At 45.4% G+C, this 19,956-nt stretch overlaps 1 protein-coding gene across 5 annotated transcripts in view; it reads left to right on the top strand.

Moving 5' to 3' along the window:
• The first annotated feature begins 610 nt into the window (after positions 1 to 610).
• Positions 611 to 19,956, top strand: part of ANKRD29 (ankyrin repeat domain 29) — a 64,229-nt gene continuing 44,883 nt past the window's right edge. For 4 of the 5 annotated variants that reach the window (XM_063716857.1, XM_024236183.3, XM_024236182.3 and 1 more), the window contains exons 1-3: positions 611 to 825; positions 13,936 to 14,046; positions 16,840 to 16,938. In XM_063716857.1, the coding sequence (XP_063572927.1) occupies positions 805 to 825; positions 13,936 to 14,046; positions 16,840 to 16,938 (231 nt within the window). In that variant the 5' untranslated portion in view covers positions 611 to 804. Of the gene's footprint in view, positions 826 to 13,935; positions 14,047 to 16,721; positions 16,939 to 19,956 lie in introns of those variants that run through there. The other variant, XM_063716858.1, reaches the window with a different exon arrangement.

Genomic DNA, 19,956 nt, shown 5'->3' with positions numbered 1-19,956 from the left:
TACTGCAATACTCCAGGGCTGCAGCATCAGACCTAGAGGAGGAGGGAACTGCTGGATTAATAATGAGGAGGAGGAGGAGGGGTATGAGTCTATTCCAAAATTGGCCTTTGTCCTTCAAAAAGGAAAAGACCACTTATTGTTTGCGCAGTCAAAAGGTTTGTTTCCTAGATATTTTCCCCAGGACAAAAAAAGTTTCTCAGGAAACCGAGAAAGAAATTATAATGAAAATAGCTATTGGACGAATTTTTTCCTCAAGCTTCATTTTTACATCATTATAATATTTGTGCTGTAATGAAGGTTGGGAGTCCTCTGGGGCAGACCAGTCTATTTGGGAGGGTATGTATGGAGTTTGTGTGTGAGTACATGCGGGTGAGTGGGAGTGAGTGTGGAAAGTGTGTGTGTGGAACCTCCGTGTGTGTGGAATGTGGAGCGTATGCACAATGTGTGTGGAGTTTGGAGTGTGTGTGTGGACGAGTGAGTGTGGAAGTGTGGACGTGTGTGGAAAGTGCACAGTGCGTGCGGAGTTTGGGGTGTTTGTGCACGCGCGTGTGTGGCAGGTCCTGGAGCGCGTCCACGCGGCACCCCATGTGCAGTGTGCGCGCGCGCGAGCGCAGCGCGCCCCCGCGCCGCCCCTTCGGCCCGGCCCTGTGTGCGGCGGCTGCTGCCGGGTCGGGCGGCGGGAGCGCGCGGCGTCGGAGGCCGCCCCTTTGCGGAGCGCCGAGCGCCGCGGGAGAGTGAAGGGCCGGGGAGGACAAGGAGCCCTGGGCCCGAAGCGCGCCAGCTCCCGCTCGGGCGACCGCGGACATGTGCAGGATGTCCTTCAAGGTGAGCGCCGCGGGCCCCGGGGTCGGGGCTGGGGCTGGGCTCGGGCGGCCGGGCCCGCGGGGTCGGGTGGGGTGGGATGGGGTGGGCGCCGCCCGCTGCCCGCCGCCTCCTCCCTCCTCCAGCTGCGGGCGAGGCCCGGGAGGAAGCGGCGGGGCTGGGTGCGCCCTGTGGGTTTGCGGTTTGCCTGCGTGCCCTGCCTGAGAGGCTTCGCACTCATGGCTGTGGATCGGCTGAGTCTGTGCCCGGCGACGGGGCGGCGGGGAATGTCGCCAGGTAACAGGTCGGGGCGGGGAAGAAGCCTGGGGTCCGCGCTGTCCTGCAGCAGAAGGAGTCCCCGACCCTGACCCTCTGCGTCCTCATGCAGGAGTACCAGCTGCACCCACGGGTGCCTCCTCCCCGGAGGGGTGGCCAGCACCCAGGGAGGCTTCAGGGTCCAAAGGCGTCTTGTCTCAAAAGAGTTGATTAAAGTCATTCCATCTAATCCCCACATTTTAGGATGAAAGAGGTTGATTTGCCTCGATTGAAAGGGTTTAATAAAAATAGTAGTTAAAATGTATTAAACAGTTCAAATGTGCCTGACTCTGAACCAAGGACATGATGTGTGTGGTCTCAACCCTGGGGGAGACCTGTGGGGGGTGCTCTTCGTGGCTCTTTTTTTTTTTTTTTCAAATGAGAAAACTAAGATATAGAGAAATTAACTCACCCACGGTTTTGCAGCCAATAAGTTATGGTGTTAAGACGGAAACCCAAGTGTGTCTGACTCCGAAGCCACTGTAATCCCGTTGCCGACAATAGCTCATGTAAGCAGAGGAGTGACATGGCGAGATGTGCATGTTGCAAAGATCTCTGGCTAGGTTTGGAGAAGAGGGTTGGAGCTGGAAGATGTTGTCATCTTTTTAAGAAATGGTACTGGACCAGTGCATAGGTGGTGAGAATGGAACGAAGCAGACGAATGTGAATGACTTTAAAAGTTTTATTTTCCTGAGACGGAGTTTCGCTCTTGTTGCCCAGGCTGGAGTGCAATGGTGTGATCTCAGCTCACTGCAACTTCCGCGTCCCGGGTTCAAGCGATTTCTCCTTCCTCACCCTCCAGAGTAGCTGGGATTACAGGCGTGCGCCACCATGCCCAGCTAATTTTTTGTATTTTTAGTAGAGACGGGGTTCTGCCATGTTGGCGAGGCTGGTCTCGAACTCCTGACCTCCGGTGATCCACCCGCCTTGGCCTCCCAAAGTGCTGGGGTTAAAGGCGTGAGCCACTACGCCCGGCCGACTTTAAAAGTTTTAAATCGGCATAATTCAGTAGGGAAGGCAAGAGAGATAAAGATAAAACGTTTGGTTTGGGATAAATTTTGAGGATGGATGGGAATCCAAGCAGAGATGTTGATTAAACAGATATACACTCCTTGATCCCAGGAGGCAAGTCTGGGCAGCAGCTAGAGATGAGATTTAGGAGTCAGCAGTGTTAAGTAGGCACCATGGGAATGAACATGATTGCCCAGTGGAACCATATTAAGGTGGAAAATAAGAAGACTGAGGACAAAATCTTGAAGAAGATTTGGGAAAGAGCAGCCAGAGACGAATGAGAAAACTCAGAAGCATGTGGTGTCACTTACACCAAGCATCTCTAATCTTTCAACAAAGATGAAGAGGGCCTTGATGTTTATTAATGCCACGGGGAAATCAAATAAAGAATTGAAAAGTCCATTGGATTTAGTAACAGAATAGGCACTGGTGACCTTGCCAAGAGCACTTTCAGTGGTGTTAGGATCAGGAGCCAGATTGCAATAGCTTGAAAGAGAGTGGGTAGAATCCACAAGCGTGGAGAACTCTTTCAAGAAATTCTGCAAGAAACAGATTTTTTTTTTTTTGGACAAAGTCTTGCTCTTGTCACCCAGGCTGGAGTGCAGTGGCGCAATCTCGGCTCACTGCAACCTCTGCCTCTCGGGTTCAAGCGATTCTCCTGGCTCAGCCTCCTGAGTAGCTGAGATTACAGGTGCCTGCCACCACGCCCAGCTAATTTTTTGTAATTTTAGTAGAGACGGGGTTTCGCCATGTTGGCCAGCCTGGTCTCAAACTCCTGACCTCACGTGATCGCCCACCTCAGCCTCCCAAAGTGCTGGGATTAGAGGCATGAGCCACTGCACCCAACCCAGAGATTCTTTTTAAAAGGCAGTGGCTGCAGCAAGGATCTGGAATTGACCAAGTGTTTGTTTGCTTTAAAATGGTAGAGACTTGAGCATCTTTAAATGCTGATAGGCACTTCAACAATAAAAAGACAAATAAAGCCTAATTTTAAAGTGGACATATGAATAGACATTTCTCCCAAGAAGTTTACAAATGGCCAGTAAGCACCTGAAAAGGTGTTTAACATTATTAGCCATGGTCTTGGAAATGCAAATACAAAACTGTAATGAGATACCACTTCATACCCACTAGGATGGCTTTAATCAGCAAGACAATGACGAATGTTGGCAAGGATGTGGAGAAATTGAATCTGCATGCATTGCTGGTAGGAGTATGAAATGATGCAGTCATTTTTATTTTTATTTTATTTTATTTTTTTTTGAGACAGAGTCTCACTCTGTCAGCCAGGCTGGGGTGCAATGGCACGATCTCAGCTCACTGCAACTTCTGCCTCCCGGGCTCAAGCAATTCTGCCTCAGCCTCCCGAGTAGGTGGGATTACAGGCATGTGCCGCCACACCCGGCTAATTTTTGCATTTTTAGTAGAGACGGGGTTTCACCATGTTGGCCAGGCTGGTCTTGAACTCCTGACCTCAGGTAATCTGCCTGCCTCGGCCTCCCAGAGTGCTGGGATTATAGGCGTGGGCCACCGCGCCCGGCCGATGCAGTCATTTTTAAAACCATGCTTGTCTTTCTTCAAAAAGTTTTTTTTGTTTGTTTTTTGTCTTTTTTGAGATGGAGTCTCACTCTGTCGTCAGGCTGGAGTACAGTGGCATGATCTCAGCTCACCGCAACCTCTGCCTCCCGGGTTCAAGCGATTCTCCTGCCTCAGTGTCCTGAGTCACTAAGACTACAGGCACGCGCCACCATGCCCAGCTAATTTTTGTATTTTTAGTAGAGACCAGGTTTCACCATGTTGGCCAGGATGGTCTCGATCTCTTGACCTCGTGATTCACCTGCCTCCGCCTTCCAAAGTGCTGGGATTACAGGCGTGAGCCACCGCACCCAACCTCAAAAAGTTAAATATAGAGTTACCACATGACCCAGCAATTTCACTACTAGGAATATACCCAAGAGAAATGAAAACGTGTTCACACAAAAACTTGAACATAAAGATTCATAGCAATAGTATTAATAATAGCCAGAAAGTGGAAACAATCCAAATGTCCATAAACTGATGATAAAAAGAAAATGTGGGCCCGGCACAGTGGCTCATCCCTGTAATCCCAGCACTTTGGGAAGCTGTGGCGGATCACCTGAAGTCAGGAGTTAAAGACCAGCCTGGCCAACATGGTGAAACCCCGTCTCTACTAAAAATACAAAAATTAGCTGGATGTTATGGCGGGTGCCTGTAATCCCAGCTACTGGGGAGGCTGAGGCAGGAGAATCACTTGAACCCTAGAGACGGAGGTTGCTGTGAGCCAAGATCGTACCACTGCACTCCAGCCTGGGTGACAGAGTGAGACTCTGTCTCAAAACAAACAAAAAAAGAGTTTTATATTATAAATACCATAGATAGGGAGGCTTAAACAACAGATATTTATTTCTCACAGTTCTAGAGCTAGGAAGTCTTGAGATCAAGGTGGCTGGTGAGGGCTCTTTTCCTGACTTACAGATGGCCACCTGTGTATGCCCCGTTTCCTCACATGACCGAGAGAGAAAGCCCTGGTATCTCTAATTCTTTTAAGGGCATTAATTCCATCATGGGGGCTATACCTTCACAATCTCTTTTAAACTTAATTGACTCCTGAAGACTGCTCCTCCTAAAATCATCACACTGGGCATTAGGACTTGAACACATGAATTTTGGGGGGGATGCAAACTTTCAGTCCTCAGCCCCTGTCCTCCTGGCATGTCTGTCTTGCGTGCAAAATATATTCATTCCATCCCAACAGTCCCCAAAGTTTTAGCTAGTTCCAGCATCAACTCTAAAATCCACAGTATCATCTAAATATCTAAATCAGATATTGGCTAAGACTCAAGGTATGATTCATCCCAAGTGAAATTCTTCTCTAGCTGTGAGCCTGTGAAATCAGACAAGTTTTTTTTTTTTTTTTTTGCTTTTGTTTTGAGACAGGGTCTCACTCTGTCGCCTGCCCAGGCTGGCACAATCATGATTCACTGCAGCCTTGACCTCCTGGGCTCAAATGATCCTCCTGCCTCAGTCTCCTGAGTAGCTGGGACTACAGGCTTGCACCACCATGCCTGGCTAATATTTTTTATTTTTTGTAGAGATGGGGGTCTCCCTGTGTTGCCCAGGCTGATCTCAGACTCCTGGACTCAAGCAATCCTCCTGCTTTGGCCTCCCAAAGTGTTGGGATTACAGGTGTGAGCCACCATGCCTAGTCCTCAAACAAGTTTTGTGGTTCTAAAATACGACAGTGGGACAGGCATAGGATATACATGTTTCCACCCCAAAAGGGAGAAATTGGAAGAAAGGAATGACAGGTCACAAGCAAGTCCAATACCTAGCAAGGCAAATATTATTAGAACTTAAAGTTTGAGAATAATCCTCTTTGGTTCAGTGCTTTGCCTTCTGAACTCACTGAGTGGTGGGTCCTGCTTTCTGGACCAACCTGGGCAGGGGATTGGGCTCGCAAGACATTGGTGGTTAAGGCTTCAACATATGAATTTGGGGAGGAACACAAGTATTTAGTCCATAGCATGGTAATCTGTACAATGGACTATCATTCAGCCATAAAAAGGAATGAAGCACTAATGCATGCTACAACATAGATGAAATGTAAAAACATATTCAGTGAAGGAAACCAGACACAGAATGCCATATATTGTATGATTCCATTTATATACAATGTCCAAAATCGGCAAATCCATAGAGACAGAAAGTCGATTAGTGGTTGCCAGGGGCTGGGGAAGAGGAGGGGATGGGGAGTGATTGTTGATGGGTAGATAATCTGGAATAGATAGTGGTGATGGTTGCGCAACCTTATGATTGCACCAAAACCCACTGGATTGTATGCTTTGAAAGGATGAATTTTATGTATGTAGATTATATCTCAATTTTTTAAAGTATTTTTAAATCATAATAGGGAATGTGGAGAAGGCTTGGGGATGATTTTGCTGAGTGACTGAATTTCTCAGGGAGTTGGGGGCGGTGAGCCTGAGCTGGGCTCCATTCGCTGTGGAACTAGCTAGAATGGCAGAAGGAAATCTCTCCCATTGGGGTAAAGGGAAAGGAGGTGAGGTTGAGTGTTGATGTTTTGTAAAGTGAAGCCCAGGATGAAGTCAGGATTTGGGGTAGGTAGAAAGGAGGCTGCCAAGCCAGGTGCCAACATTTTCCATGAATAAGGAAGAACGATCAGGAGGTGACAACTGCCAGGTGAGGTGAGGTAAAGGATGGGAAGGTGGGATGACCTGAGTCTTGAAGGAGCATAGATTTGTACCCCTCAATGGAGGGGCAGTGGCCTGGAAGTCAGGTGGGCCTATTCACTGCAGTGCTGATGTGGGAGAAGGCCTTGCCTCCACCAGGAGCAGGCACTGAGGAGGTTGAGGCAGGGAGAGAGGGAGTGCTCTACGCTAGGCAAAGGATGAAGAGGAATTGATTTACTATGAAATGGACTTCCAGAAGGCACAGAGGGAAGGTCCGTCCAGAGCAGAGTCCCAGGCCAGTGTAAGATTTGCATTAGCAACATTCTTTTATCCACCTCCCATCCTATCAATCATATTAAAATGCACCCACGGCCACAATAATAAAAGAGACTTTTTATTGTAAAATTTTTGAAAGGATTTTGTGACACTACTTTTTAAATGATTTAGCTGTAAGTTACTCATTTAATTTACCTTTTGTCCATTTTTCTGCAGTTGTCATAGTTGATCAGGAACTCTCATGCAGTGAGCAAATCAGACCTACAAATGATTTTAATGTGGCATCAGTATTTTATGAATACCAAATTTAGCAGTTAATAAAGTTGACAGGATGTTATGTTTTGTAGCTATTTAATTGAATATTTATTAACTTCGATTTGGGAAACACAAATGAACTTTTTCATTTTCATAGGCTCCTGAAAGACTTATAGGCCCTAGGCTCTGGGTCTCCAAAGCCTACGGTAAAAAGGCCCTGGTTTGTTAGACGAGTCTGTGGAAGAATAAATAGAGCATTATAAGTCACAATTTAGGCTCTTCTTGATGATTCAGAATCAATGTATGTAGGGCTGCTTGCATCTGAACCACATGACCCCTTTGCATCTACTTTTGATGGTTTTTCCGTCAAGCTGTTATCAGTGACTTCTCACTGGTATCACTTTGCCTCCAGCAAACTTCCTTTAACAACTGGCAACTCCTAATCTCTTCTGCTTGAGAACACAGACACATGTTTGTTAGAATTGTCTTTTAAAGTAAAACGAAACTCAGATAATTATTTTTTAAAGTAAAAGGAGGCTGGGCATGGTGGCTCATGCCTGTAATCCCAGCACTTTGGGAGGCTGAGGCGGGTGGATCACCTGAGGTCAGGAGTTCAAGACCAGTCTGGCCAATATGGCTAATACAGTGAAACCCCGTCTCTACTAAAAAGTATGAAAATTAGCCAGGCGTTGTGGCATGTGCCTGTAGTCCCAGCTACTCAGGAGGCTGAGGCAGGAGAATCGCCTGAACCCGGGAGGCAGAGCTTGCAGTGAGTCGAGATCACGCCACTGCACTCCAGCCTGGGCGACAGAGTGAGACTCCGTCTCAAAAAAAAAAAAAAAAAAAAAAGAATTTCAAAGACCCCTTCAGGGTCTGCTATCTGTCATTTGATGCTATACCCCAGCCAGGTTGGAGTGGGTATCTTATTCTACAAAGAGTCTGTTTTGTGAATCTTGTGAACTATATTTTAATGTTAATGCTGGTTAATTGTTGCGCCTAAGTTCCAAAGGGAGGAAAGTGTAATGAGGTATATCAGACCTCCCTTCCTGTCATGGCCTGAACTTTTCAGGTTTTCTTTGGGATCCCCTGGGCCAAGAGGGGGGTCCACTCAGTCAGTGGGGGGGCTTAAAATTTTATTTTTGATTTACAGGCTTAATGTTTATTAAGCATTCTGAAAATTGTAAATACTTAGCACAAAGTGGGACAATGGTTTAGAATAGCCGGTAATGTCTCAAAAACATCTTTCTGCATATAGCTTTGCAATCCATCACTACATCTTTATTTTATGTCACCTCTAATATCATAGAAATTCATTATTGAGTAGAGCTAATATTCTCTTGATTGAATTAGCAAGTGTACAATTGAAGTCCACATTACTCTAAACCTTTTTAAACTAATAGTTTAAATTTCTACCCCCCTTAGCTTTTAATTAGAATTCCAGTTCTGTACAAATAAATTTTCCTCTCCCCTTCCTTCCTGTACAATTTCTGGAAGTGTACAGATGAGCAGTGTATTAGCCAAAATTCTGACAGTAAATGGAAGGGGGCAAGTAGGGAGAGAAGAAAATATGACAAATGTGAAAGTTGACACTCAATTTTCTACAAGGTATAAAATGTAAGATCTCAGACTCTGGACCCAAACAGACTATCGGACTTTTTTTTTTTTTTTTTTTTTGAGACAGAGTCTTGCTCTGTCACCCAGGTTGGAGTGCAGTGGCGCCATCTTGGCTCACTGCAACCTCCACCTCCCAGGTTCGAGCAATTCCTTGCCGCAGCCTCCCGAGTAGCTGGGATTACACGTGTGCACCATCACACCCAGCCAATTTTTGTATTTTTAGTAGAAACAGCGTTTCACGTTGTTGGCCAGACTGGTCTCGAACTCCTGAGCTCAAGTGATCTGCCTACCTCAGCCTCCCAAAGTGCTTGGGATTACAGGCGTGAGCCACCGTGTCCAGTCCAGACTTGGATTTATTTATTTATTTATTTATTTTTTGGTGGGGAGTGGGGAAACAGAGTCTCGCTCTGTCACCAGGCTGGAGTGCAGTGGTATGATCTTGGCTCACTGCAACCTCCGCCTCCCGGATTCAAGCAATTCTCCTGCCTCAGCCTCTCGAGTAGCTGGGACTACAGGTGCGTGCCACCATGCCCAGCTAATTTTTGTATTTTTAGTAGAGACGGAGTTTCACCATGTTGGCCGGGATGGTTTTGATCTCTTGACCTCATGATCCGCCCACCTGGGCCTCCCAAAGTGCTGAGATTACAGGTGTGAGACACCTCGCCCTGCCCAAATTTGGATTTAAATCTCGGCTCTGTTATTTGGATGAGCCAAGATCCTTACTGCGTGACCTTGACTAACTCATTTCTATGCTCAATTTCCTCATCTTAAAAATGAGAATAATAGGCCAGGCATGGTGGCTCATGCCTGTAATCCCAGCACTTTGGGAGGCTGAGGCAGGTGGATTACTTGAGGCCAGGAGTATGAGTCTGGCCAACGTGGCAAAACGCTAGCTCTACCAAAAATACAAAAATTAGCCAGGCGTGGTCAGTGTCAGGCATGGTTGCAGTGAGCCGAGATTGTGCCACTGCACTCCAGCCTGGGCAACGGATCGAGACTCCATATAAAAGAGGGGAGAGGAGAAGAGGGGAGAGAAGGAGAGGGGAGGGGAGGGGCCTTCCTTTAAAAAGTAAAAAATAAAAGAAAAAATGGGACTAGGCCAGGTGCGGTGGCTCACGCCTGTAATCCTAGCACTTTGGGAGGCCAAGGTGGGCGGATCACGAGATCAGGAGTTCGAGACCAGCCTGGCCAATATGGTGAAAACCCATCTCTACTAATAATACAAAAATTAGCCAGGCGTAGTGGCAGGTGCCTTTAGTCCCAGCTATTCGGGAGGCTGAGGCAGAAGAATCGCTTGAACCCGGGAGACGGAGGTTGCAGTGAGCCGAGATCATGGCACTGCACTCCAGCCTGGGTGACAGAGTGAGACTCCATCTTAAAAAAAAAAAAAAAAAAAAGGGAATAATTATATTAATCATATATTACTTAACAACAAGGACACATTCTGAGAAATGCACGTTAGGTTATTCCTTCATTGCGCAAACATCATAGAGTGCACTTACTACAGATGTAGAGAGTGTAGCCGACTGCAGACCTAGGCTCTATGGCGTAGCCTATTGCTCCTGGGTGACAAAACTCTATAGCATGCTCCTGAATGGAATACTGTAGGCAATTGTTACACAGTGGTGAGCATTTGCATATCTAAACACATGTAAACGTAGAAAAGGTACAGTAAAAATATGGTATCATAATCTTAGGGGGCCACTATCATATATGCAGCCTATCATTATATATTACATGCCTGTACTACCTCATGGGGCTGCTCCTGGAATTAAATGAGTTAAAGCGGTAAATTGTTTAGCACACTGTCTGATACAGAGCAAGATCTCAACTTAGTTGTCCTTGCTGTTACTTATAAAATTGGAACCAGCAAGCCTGAGAGAAGCTCCTTGGTTTTATTGTAGAGATCAGAAAAATCAAGAAAGAGGTGAAATAGTAATAGCACGCTTGGTAAAGTGCTTTACAGTTTCTGTGATATATTTTCACGTGCACTGTCTCCTTTAAAGGCTAGAGGACTGGCCCCATCTCTCTCCACACCATTTATGATTGTGTGCATATCATACCGGGAGGAGATTTGGAAGTTATCCAGGGAAGGTGATGTGTATAGACCCCAAACAGAAGGAAGGTTGGGGACTTTCCATCTTGGCCAGAGAGGAGCCTGGGATGGAGGAATAGGAAGGTCACCGGGGGTCACTGCTGCCTTACTCCTTGCTATCCACAGAAGAATTCCACAGGAGGCAGAACTGTGTGACGGGGAGTTAAAGGGCAGCCTCAAGCAAGAGATGGCCTGTTGCTGAAGCCTGACTTGCCATTTCTCACTTCCCTCATCTGTGAAATGGGATCGTCGCAGTGCCCACTTCACCGAGCAAGGATGAGGATGAAATAAGCTAGTGTATGCAGAAGATACGCCACGTGGTCCAGAGTAAGCACTTTGCACTGAGTGAGCATTAGCTCAAGATTCCTGACCTTCCGTAAATGTGCCAGCCATAGGGTGACAGGATCATCTGCCCATTTCTTTGCTAGACATTGCCACCTAGATGCCCCATAGGCACTTGAAACCCACCATGTCCAACCCTGAACTCATCATTATTTTCCAAAGCCTGTCCTTCATACGGTGTTTCCAACCTTCATGAATTGCCACCAAGATCAGCCAGGCACTGGAACCAGAAATCAGGAGTCAATCCACTTTCCTATTCCCTCCTCTCCTGCACATACAATCACAGACCAAGGCTGTGCAGTTTAGCTCTTTAAAATGTCTCCACTCTGTCTAATCTTCCCATTCCCACTGTTGCTGCCTCTTAGTAAATTAACCCCTTGAAGGAAAATGAAATATTTATAGCTTTTCACAAAGCTCGATTTCTAGAACCTTATAGAAAACGAGGATGGCCAGCCCAGCTGAAGAGGAATCCCCAAGACCATCCTAAAGGGAGGAGAGGCCCCGACTAGAGATCTTGTTATGACAATAGACACTTGCTGTTTGCAGATGGTCTTTTGAAGGTATTTGGGGTTAAAGTGAAATGACAGAGTCCCTGAAAATGAATTACAGTTTATCATTCTTGTGTGTTTACCTTTCACGAAAAGCTAGCAGAGCTGTTCCCTGGTGCATATTACATTGTCTGCCTGATTCACCCTCCCAGACTTCATTTTGGCCTTGTGCAATATCTTTGTTAAAAGGCTTTGTTTCATGATTCATTATACAGGTCAAACCTCCCTTGCCATTTCTTCGCCTAGTTACTGACAGCTGGAACAAATTAGACCCAGCCTGGTGCCTAAGCTGCAATGCTGGTGTGAAAACCATGGTTGCAGTTTGCCTTGAAAACTCCAGGACAGCAAAATTTACACATTCAGGAAAGGCAAATTGTTAATCTGAAATTGGAGGTGATTTTTTTTCCTTCTAAATGAGCCAGGAAACTATTCAAAGTATGTTTGCTATTAGCTTATCACTCACCACCCTGCCATTCTCTCATTCAAGTATGCACCAGGGCATACGCCTGTGTATGTGCTGAAGGACTTCTGAAATGAAATCCTCACACCCACAAATACTGCTGCCACTGTCCTTTCATTTTAGAGGGCTTGTTGAGTAGCGGAAATTGTTGGTATTTTCTTTTGAGCTTAGAAAAAGCACTGTATTTAATACGATATCAATATATTTAAAAGGCATATTACGCAAAAGGCCTTTTGAGTCGGGTAGACGTTTTAAACCCACTCACAAAAAATGCTTTTATTAAACGATGTGAATACTTTTATAAAATTTCCTCAGACCATCAAAATTCTTTGTTAGTACCAATACTCTGGATTTAATTTTGCCTACTGATTCTGACTTTGTAAAGAAAAGTAAATAGAGGAAAGGAAACTGGCACTTAATCAGCATTTATGGTGTGTTGGGTACAATATTAGGCAAAAATCAGCATCATTTAATACCGTCAACTTCAAGGCAGGTACTGTGGTCTCCATCTAAGCAGGAGGAAACTGAGATTCCCAAGGGCCAACTTACTTGTCCAGGGCTGGGGTAAGCTGTCTGGTCTCAAAGCCCGTTCCTCCCTCTCGTGGACTGTTCTCTACAAACTCATATCAATTATTTTAGAGAAGAAGATTGTACTGCAGTCAGCTCTGCCACCCATTTGGAAGACCTGTTTTCCACTTCCATGCTTTCCATAGGTATGGCTCCAAAATTAACTTTGTAGCTTTAAAATAACCCAGTAGGCCCAGTGCAGTGGCTCATGCCTGTAATCCCAGCACTTTGGGAGGCTGAGGTGGGTAGATTGCTTGAGCCCAGGAGTTCGAGACCAGCCTAGGCAACACAGCGAGAACCTCTCTACAAAAAATAAAATAATTAGCCGGGCATGGTGGCATGCGCCTGTGGTCTCAGCTACTCAGGATGCTGAGGTGGGAGGATGGCTTGAGCCTGAGAGGTCGAGGCTGCAGTGAGCCATAACTATGCCACTGCACCCCAGCCTGGGCAGCAGAGTGAGTCCCTGTCTCAAACAAACAAAATGATCCAACAGTGGAATGAAGGATCCATACGAGGACATGTAATGGCATTATTTGCCCCAAATTCCTTGTTCTCAAGTCAAACCTCTGGCAAGTTCCAGCTGAAGCAAAGAAAATTAGATGGAGGGGCCGGGCGCAGTGGCTCACACCTGTAATCCCAGCACTTTGGGAGGCCGAGGCGGGAGGATCACAAGGTCAAGAGTTCAAGACCATCCTGGCCAACATGGTGAAACTCTGTTTCTACTAAAAATACAAAAATTAGCTGGGCATGGTGGCGCACGCCTGTAGTCCCAGCTACTCAAAAGGCTGAGGCAGGAGAATCACTTGAACCCAGGAGGGGGAGGTTGCAGTGAGCCAAGATCACGCCACTGCACTCCAACCTGGCGACAGAGTGAGACTCCGTCTCAAAAACAAAACAAACAAACAAAAAAAGACAATTAGGTGGAGGGAAAGTGAAACATTCACACAGGTAGTTGGAATCAGATAGAAAGCATTGAGGGCTTAGGAAAAGGGCAGGTAAACTCCTTTGAGAGGTCAGAATTGGGAGAAATTTTGCCCCGCTTAGAGGTGAAGAAAGATCTGGAATGTTTCCGGGATGAAATAGCATTTGAGCAGAGCCTTGGCCTTGAAGGATGGAGGAAAATTCATTTCAAGCAAAAAGGAAACTGGGTGAACAAAAACACAACAGAGGCAGGAAAGTGAGAACATTAGTGGGAAATAGGTTATTAATAGTGCTGGATTATCAACAACACTGCTCTTCATAGCCATGTGGTAGCTCAGGTGTCTGGAATCCAACAGAGTTCATTCTCTTATTACAGTTGTCTATTGCTGGAGGAGCAATCTTTCAAATGATGCAACACATCTGGATGTTCTTCTTTCTGAATGTTATTATCTATGTGCATAGCAGCAGTCATGTTAACTGACATCAATTTTAAGATCCTGTTTCATTTTGTTCTTGCAGAAGGAAACTCCACTTGCCAACGCTGCATTCTGGGCAGCCAGGAGAGGAAACCTGGCGCTGCTGAAGCTGCTGTTGAACAGCGGCCGGGTGGACGTGGACTGCAGAGACAGCGTACGATGGTTCGGTAGATGCATGCCCAGCGTGCACCATTGCCCTCTGTGGGCACAGGAGCACCTCAGGAATACATTCCCCTTTACAATGCTTATTTACTTGTTCATGTGTTTGCTTGCTTTATCCTTTTTAAAACATCCAAGGTACTGTGGTGAACTTAAAAACATGCTGGGGGAAGTCAGAAAGAAAAGGAAACAATTAAATGCATAAAACAGAAGGCAACCACAATAGGGAAAGAGGCACTTCACTGGGAATCAGAATTGGCAGATTACAAGAAGAAAAGCCTGTTTAGTGAAAGAATTCAAGCCAACCACTTTCATGAAAAGATGGAGATAATTTAGAGCACAAGTGGGCTGCCATGGATGTGGGCGTTATGTTTCTTCTACAAGGATGAGAAAACAAAAATTGAAGCCTCCCCCGGGCTTTTATCCTTTCATTACCTCTTGCAAACATAAATACACTAATTGGCAATTTAAAAAGGGAAACAAAAATAGATACTACTGCCCACCGGCAGATACCACTTAGAGAGCCTTTCCATCCCCTGCTAGAGGCAATCATTTTTCTGTCCTCAGCAAGACTTCTCATCTCTGGGACCAAGAGGACCTCCAGTGAGGAAAGGGAGCAAGCAATGATGTTTTGATTTTAGGATTTGAATAAAAATGTTTCAAAGGAGCTTTGTTTTCCTGAAAACAGGGTGTGCCATTTCCAGCTTTTATTGTACAAATTTGAAATCCACCACAAGCCTAAAAGTGAAATAGCAGTTTGCCCCAGTTGGCCCCGTGGGGGCATCACGGCAGGATATCTTTGGTTTACGGGATATCTTTGGTTACACCTCCAGACCCACTCCACACCCTTCTCGCTCTTAGTCCCACAGTCTGAACTGTATGTACTACTCCAGCAGACTCACTTTCCTCTGGCCTCCAGTTGTGTTTGGCCCATAGGAGCATCTGCAGGAGTCAGAGTGTAGGAGGAGAGGGACATCAGGGAGCCCACCGCCCTCCCTGTTTCTGTCTGGCAGCAGCGCCCCACTGTTCTCTGCATCCTGGGAGCCGCTCCCTTCCCCTGGCACCTTCAGGCCTCAGCTGGTCACGGACCCCCACTGTTCCTAGATCCCAGTACTGTGCTGTTCTTTGTAGATGCCCTATGCCCAGGCCTCAGCTTAATAGTCTCTTTATTACACTTTCTTCCAATTCTCCCAGTTTGAATGTACCATCTGTTCCTTGCCAGAACTCAGGCTGCTGTCGGGTCTTGGGCATCTGTGAACTGGCCATCTTGGTCTTATTTGGGTTTTATGGGGCTGGTTCCTACACCACAGTGGGAAAACTGTAGGGCAGAAACACCAGTTGTCCAACATGGTGAAACCCGCCTCTACTAAAAATACAAAAATTAGCCGGGCGTGGTGGCAGGCGCCTGTAATCCCAGCTACTCAGGAGGCTGAGGCAAGAGAATCGCTTGAACCTGGGAGGCAGAGGTTGCAGTGAGCTGAGATTGTGCCATCCCACTCCAGCCTGGGAGACAAGAGCGAGACTTCGACTCAAAAAAAAAAAAAATACCATAGAGCACCACTAAGAAGCCATTAGCTTTTTGTTACTTCGTTACTTCGTTACTTTACCGGTACTTTTTACATAAAGCCAACAAGACTTTCACAAAACTAGCATGGCCACTGACAGAAGTCAACAAAAGCCAGATGGCAACCTAACATTGAATTATCATAATGTTATTTTAATATCTAACACTTACTGAACGAATATCTACCATTACTATGTTAACCATATTGCCTGACTTATCTCATTCACTAATTTAATCAGGCGGATACTTTTATTATTCCCCCATATTTCAGATGAAGAAAATGAGACTGAAGGGTTACATGATGTGCCCAAGATCATACTGTCAGTGACTACTCAGCAATACTGCCTTCCTACAAAATCCCATAGATGAAAATAACACGAAGCCTCCAAAATTCACTTAATTGCCCTATACCTAATGAGCCTCCCCTGTGTGCAGAGTCATCTGTCTCTCTCATCATCCACTCCTGAGCAGCAGGTTGCTGAATATGCAGAGGTGGTAGCTAAGATTACAATTTCAAGTGCTTGAAAACAACTGTAGGTCAAACTGCAAATGCCCACTTCAATTAGAAGGGTCCATATCACATGGTACACCTCAAGTCCTTGAATCTTAAAGCTGGGACAGACTTTGGTGATCGTCCCATCCAACCCCTCATTTTAAAAATGAAATAAATGAGTCCAAGTAATTGTAAGCAACTTGCCCAGGTTACACTGTTGGTCAGTGACAGCTACCTGGGTTTAGCCCCCACAGCTCCTGACTCTCAGCTCTCTAGTCTCTCATTTCACCTGATGCCATACATCTTTACCTGAATCATTTTGAAGATGAAGACTTTTAAATATGGAAAATCAGATGGTACCATTTAATTTTTCTTTTGCATTAATAGCAATGTTTTGGCTCAGGAATCATTTAATAGGAATCATAAAATGAGAGCATTATATCATCACTGCCTTAAAATGCAGTAACTATGGTTCATTTGGACTGTGCTTCTGAACGTAATGGAAGTAAGCGAATTTTTACATCGAAAATTCCAACCTCAGCAATTTGTCGCTTTGCTTTTTCCCATCTAGGCTGCATGATGAGATTATTCATGAGCGCTTTTATCACTGCAGGGAATTTTGCCCTTGGATGTGTTCTGAGTGGAGTTGACGTCTCTGCAGCATCTTCTCTAGGACCCTTCTCTCTGACATAGCAGTGGCCTAACTGTTCATCTGTCTCTCCTCCATCCAGCACGGCACCACACTCCTGATGGTTGCTGCCTATGCTGGCCACATAGACTGTGTGAGGGAACTGGTTCTGCAAGGAGCAGACATCAATCTCCAGAGAGAGGTAGGTCAGGCTTTGCACTTGAAGAAAAGTGACCAGGCTCAGAGATCTGAAGTTTTCATGATAGTGAACTGGTATGGGGGACAAGAGCCATCATTGCTTTTCTCCCACATGAAAGCCCGTTGCAGAGTTTATTGTGCCTACAATGAGGTCCAGCAACGTACTAGCAGTATGCATTTGAGCGTAGCCTGTCGGGCATATCTGAGGTAACCAAACCTCTTACCACCTGCCTATAAACACTCACACCTTTTTTTTTTTTTTTGTCAAGCTTAAATCAGTTCTTTATTATTCCCTTGGGATGAGATACTGTAGGATTTATAGCATTTTCATATAGATCATTATATTTTTAGAAAAGTTGAGTCACCAGCCTATTTGTAATGAGTCTCACTTGCTAGGATGTCTCAATCATCCTCCCCAAACCATGTTTTCAAAGGACTGCTCTCTAACTGGCCATGAATTAAATAAGCTCTCCTGGAAGAAGCCATATGGGTCAACACTGGACAAAAATGTGAGCCTGTTCCCACACTTCATTCAAGGACAATCTTGGGAGTTTGGTCTTCCTTGAGGATCCATTCTTAGTCTAATCTAGAGAAGCAGAAGGGAATCTGGGCCTTTTTTTTAAGACGGAGTCTCGCCCTGTGGCCCAGGCTGGAGTGCAATGGCGCAATCTCGGCTCATGCAACCTCCACCTCCCAAGTTCAAGAGATTCTCATGCCTCAGCCTCCCGTGTAGCTGGGACTACAGGTGTGTGCCACCACACCCAGCTAATTTTCTGTATTTTTAGTAGAGATGGGGTTTCACCATGGTGGCTAAGATGGTCTTGATCTCCTGACCTCGTGATCTGCCCACCTCAGCCTCCCAAAGTGCCAGGATTGCCTAGGCCAGGACATTTTAACATACTTTGGGGCTCAGTTCTGAGAAAGCTCCATCTACATATTTCCAAGCTGACCCAGGACCTGGTAAACTAATCTTTGTGGAGACACACGCTCAGGTCATCCGTAGAGTGCATCTGACCTCTCAGTTCACACTGACTCAGACCTGAGATGGGCTTCCTGGGCAAGTCCAGACTGAACCACTTGGTTTTCCTTGGTCCAGCCTTATTTTATCCCAGGTCCTGCCTTGCAACATTTTAGAAAGACAATTCACCAACCAAACTTTCATCAAGCCAGTATATCGTATATCTCATTCTTCCAGCCTGGACCGTCACCTCTGAGTGGAGCAAATTCAGACACATCAGGTCTCAGGACTGTGTCAAGAGTTCCAGGTGTAACATATGCCTGGGCAACATAGCAAGACCCCATCTCTACAAAAAAATTTAAAAATTTAGCCAGACGTGGTGGTCTACACCTATAGTACCAGTTACTTGAGAGGCTGAGGCTAGAGGCTCGTTTAAGCCCAGAAGTTACAGGCTGCAGTGAGCCATGATTGTACTACCAGCCTGGGTGACACAGAGAGACCCTGACTCAAAAATAGAGTTCCAAGACACATCCAGATGTCCTTCCCACCACCCGTCTGGGTGCTGGAGGCCTTGGCTGTGGACCATGAAAGAGTGACATGCAGAATCTGGGACTGGGTCTCTGTAGCCCTGGATCAACAGGCCTGGTCTATTGAGAGGAGCAGTATAAAGAGACTACAGCAAATGCAATCTTCTCACAAACAGATTCTTTGGTACAGTTTCCATAACACTAGATCGTTGTTTGAGGTCATTTTCACTTCAGCACTTAATTTTCCTGTGGGATGAAAATATCTGGACCCATTTAGAATTATAGTTTAAAATTACTTTAATCTTTTTATTTTTCCTCTCTGCTTTATAGTCTTTGTTTATTACAACTTTAAAGACAGATTTTCTCTAATAAAAACAATACGGTCCAGATCTGGTAACATGGTCCAGATCTGGTTTACTTTAAAAACTTTATCCTGAAGGACAAATTCAACATGCACAAAAATCTCTCTGAAACAACTGAGAAAAGCAGCTAGAAGATGAGAACAGTATTTGATTTCTAGCCAGTCTATGGTTTCTGTGGTTTTATATTTATCCATTTGGTTCCAATTGCTCAACTAATCTTGGAGATGAAAACTCTCATAGCACTGAGAACAAAAGCCTTTGAAGATTTACCAAAGTGTACTCAGCTTAAAGGTAACCTGTGTGGCTCAAATGATGGTGCCATGTAAGTTCCTGGCAGTCCCTGAATTTCCTGAGACTGTGTCAGTCTGGGGCAAGAGGGCTGCCAAGCCAAAGGCAGACCCCAGCCTCCTGTACCAGTTTTGGAAGCTAAAAGAGTGCCTTGCAGTGCTTTGAAACTTACTCCTATGGCAGACTTCTGCCTTGATCCATTGTTAATCCACTTTGCAATATCAGAATATTTGTCTCCTGAAAAACTACCTGCCACTCCTTGCTTAGGTCAGCTCTCTAGATACACAGAGCTTGCTAGAGAGACAAACTGGAAACTAATGTTCCTGAAACACTATTGCTTTAAAGAACCCACAATTGGCTGATGACACCTCTCAGGCATAGGAGCTGCAAATATACAGTTGGCATGAAGCCCTGAAGTAAGGCATACATATTTAAAACTTTTATTCACATTCCAGACTAAGGTATAGCTTCTATTTATGGATTGCTGCATTGAGGTACAGAATGATTAATAGTAGTATATATGTTCTAAAATCAACTCAAACTGCTCTAATAATGATTTATGTAATTAATGTATCAAGAAAGCCTATTGAAAAACAAATTATTTCTCTTACTAAAGAAACAACTTCTAGAAAAGACCTTTGGTAGTCTCTAAAATTTAATGTCTATTGAGAAGGCGAGGGTTTTCCTATTCTAGCCAAGTTTCTTCCTCCAGAACTATTGATTCCCTAAGTTTTCCGGAACCCAGCATCCTCAACTGTAACAAAGCAGTGGGAGGATGCTTCCCACTTATTTCTGTGGGAACCTGCATTGCAGGCAGAAAGGCCCTGTGAATGGTCACGATGCCTGTGCCTTCCTGGGACAGAGTCTGGCTGAGGGCACAGCCTGAT

The sequence above is a fragment of the Pongo abelii genome, chromosome 17 (assembly GCF_028885655.2).
Source record: "Pongo abelii isolate AG06213 chromosome 17, NHGRI_mPonAbe1-v2.0_pri, whole genome shotgun sequence".
Taxonomy (NCBI): domain Eukaryota; kingdom Metazoa; phylum Chordata; class Mammalia; order Primates; family Hominidae; genus Pongo; species Pongo abelii.
This window is presented reverse-complemented; position numbering and strand designations above follow the sequence as displayed.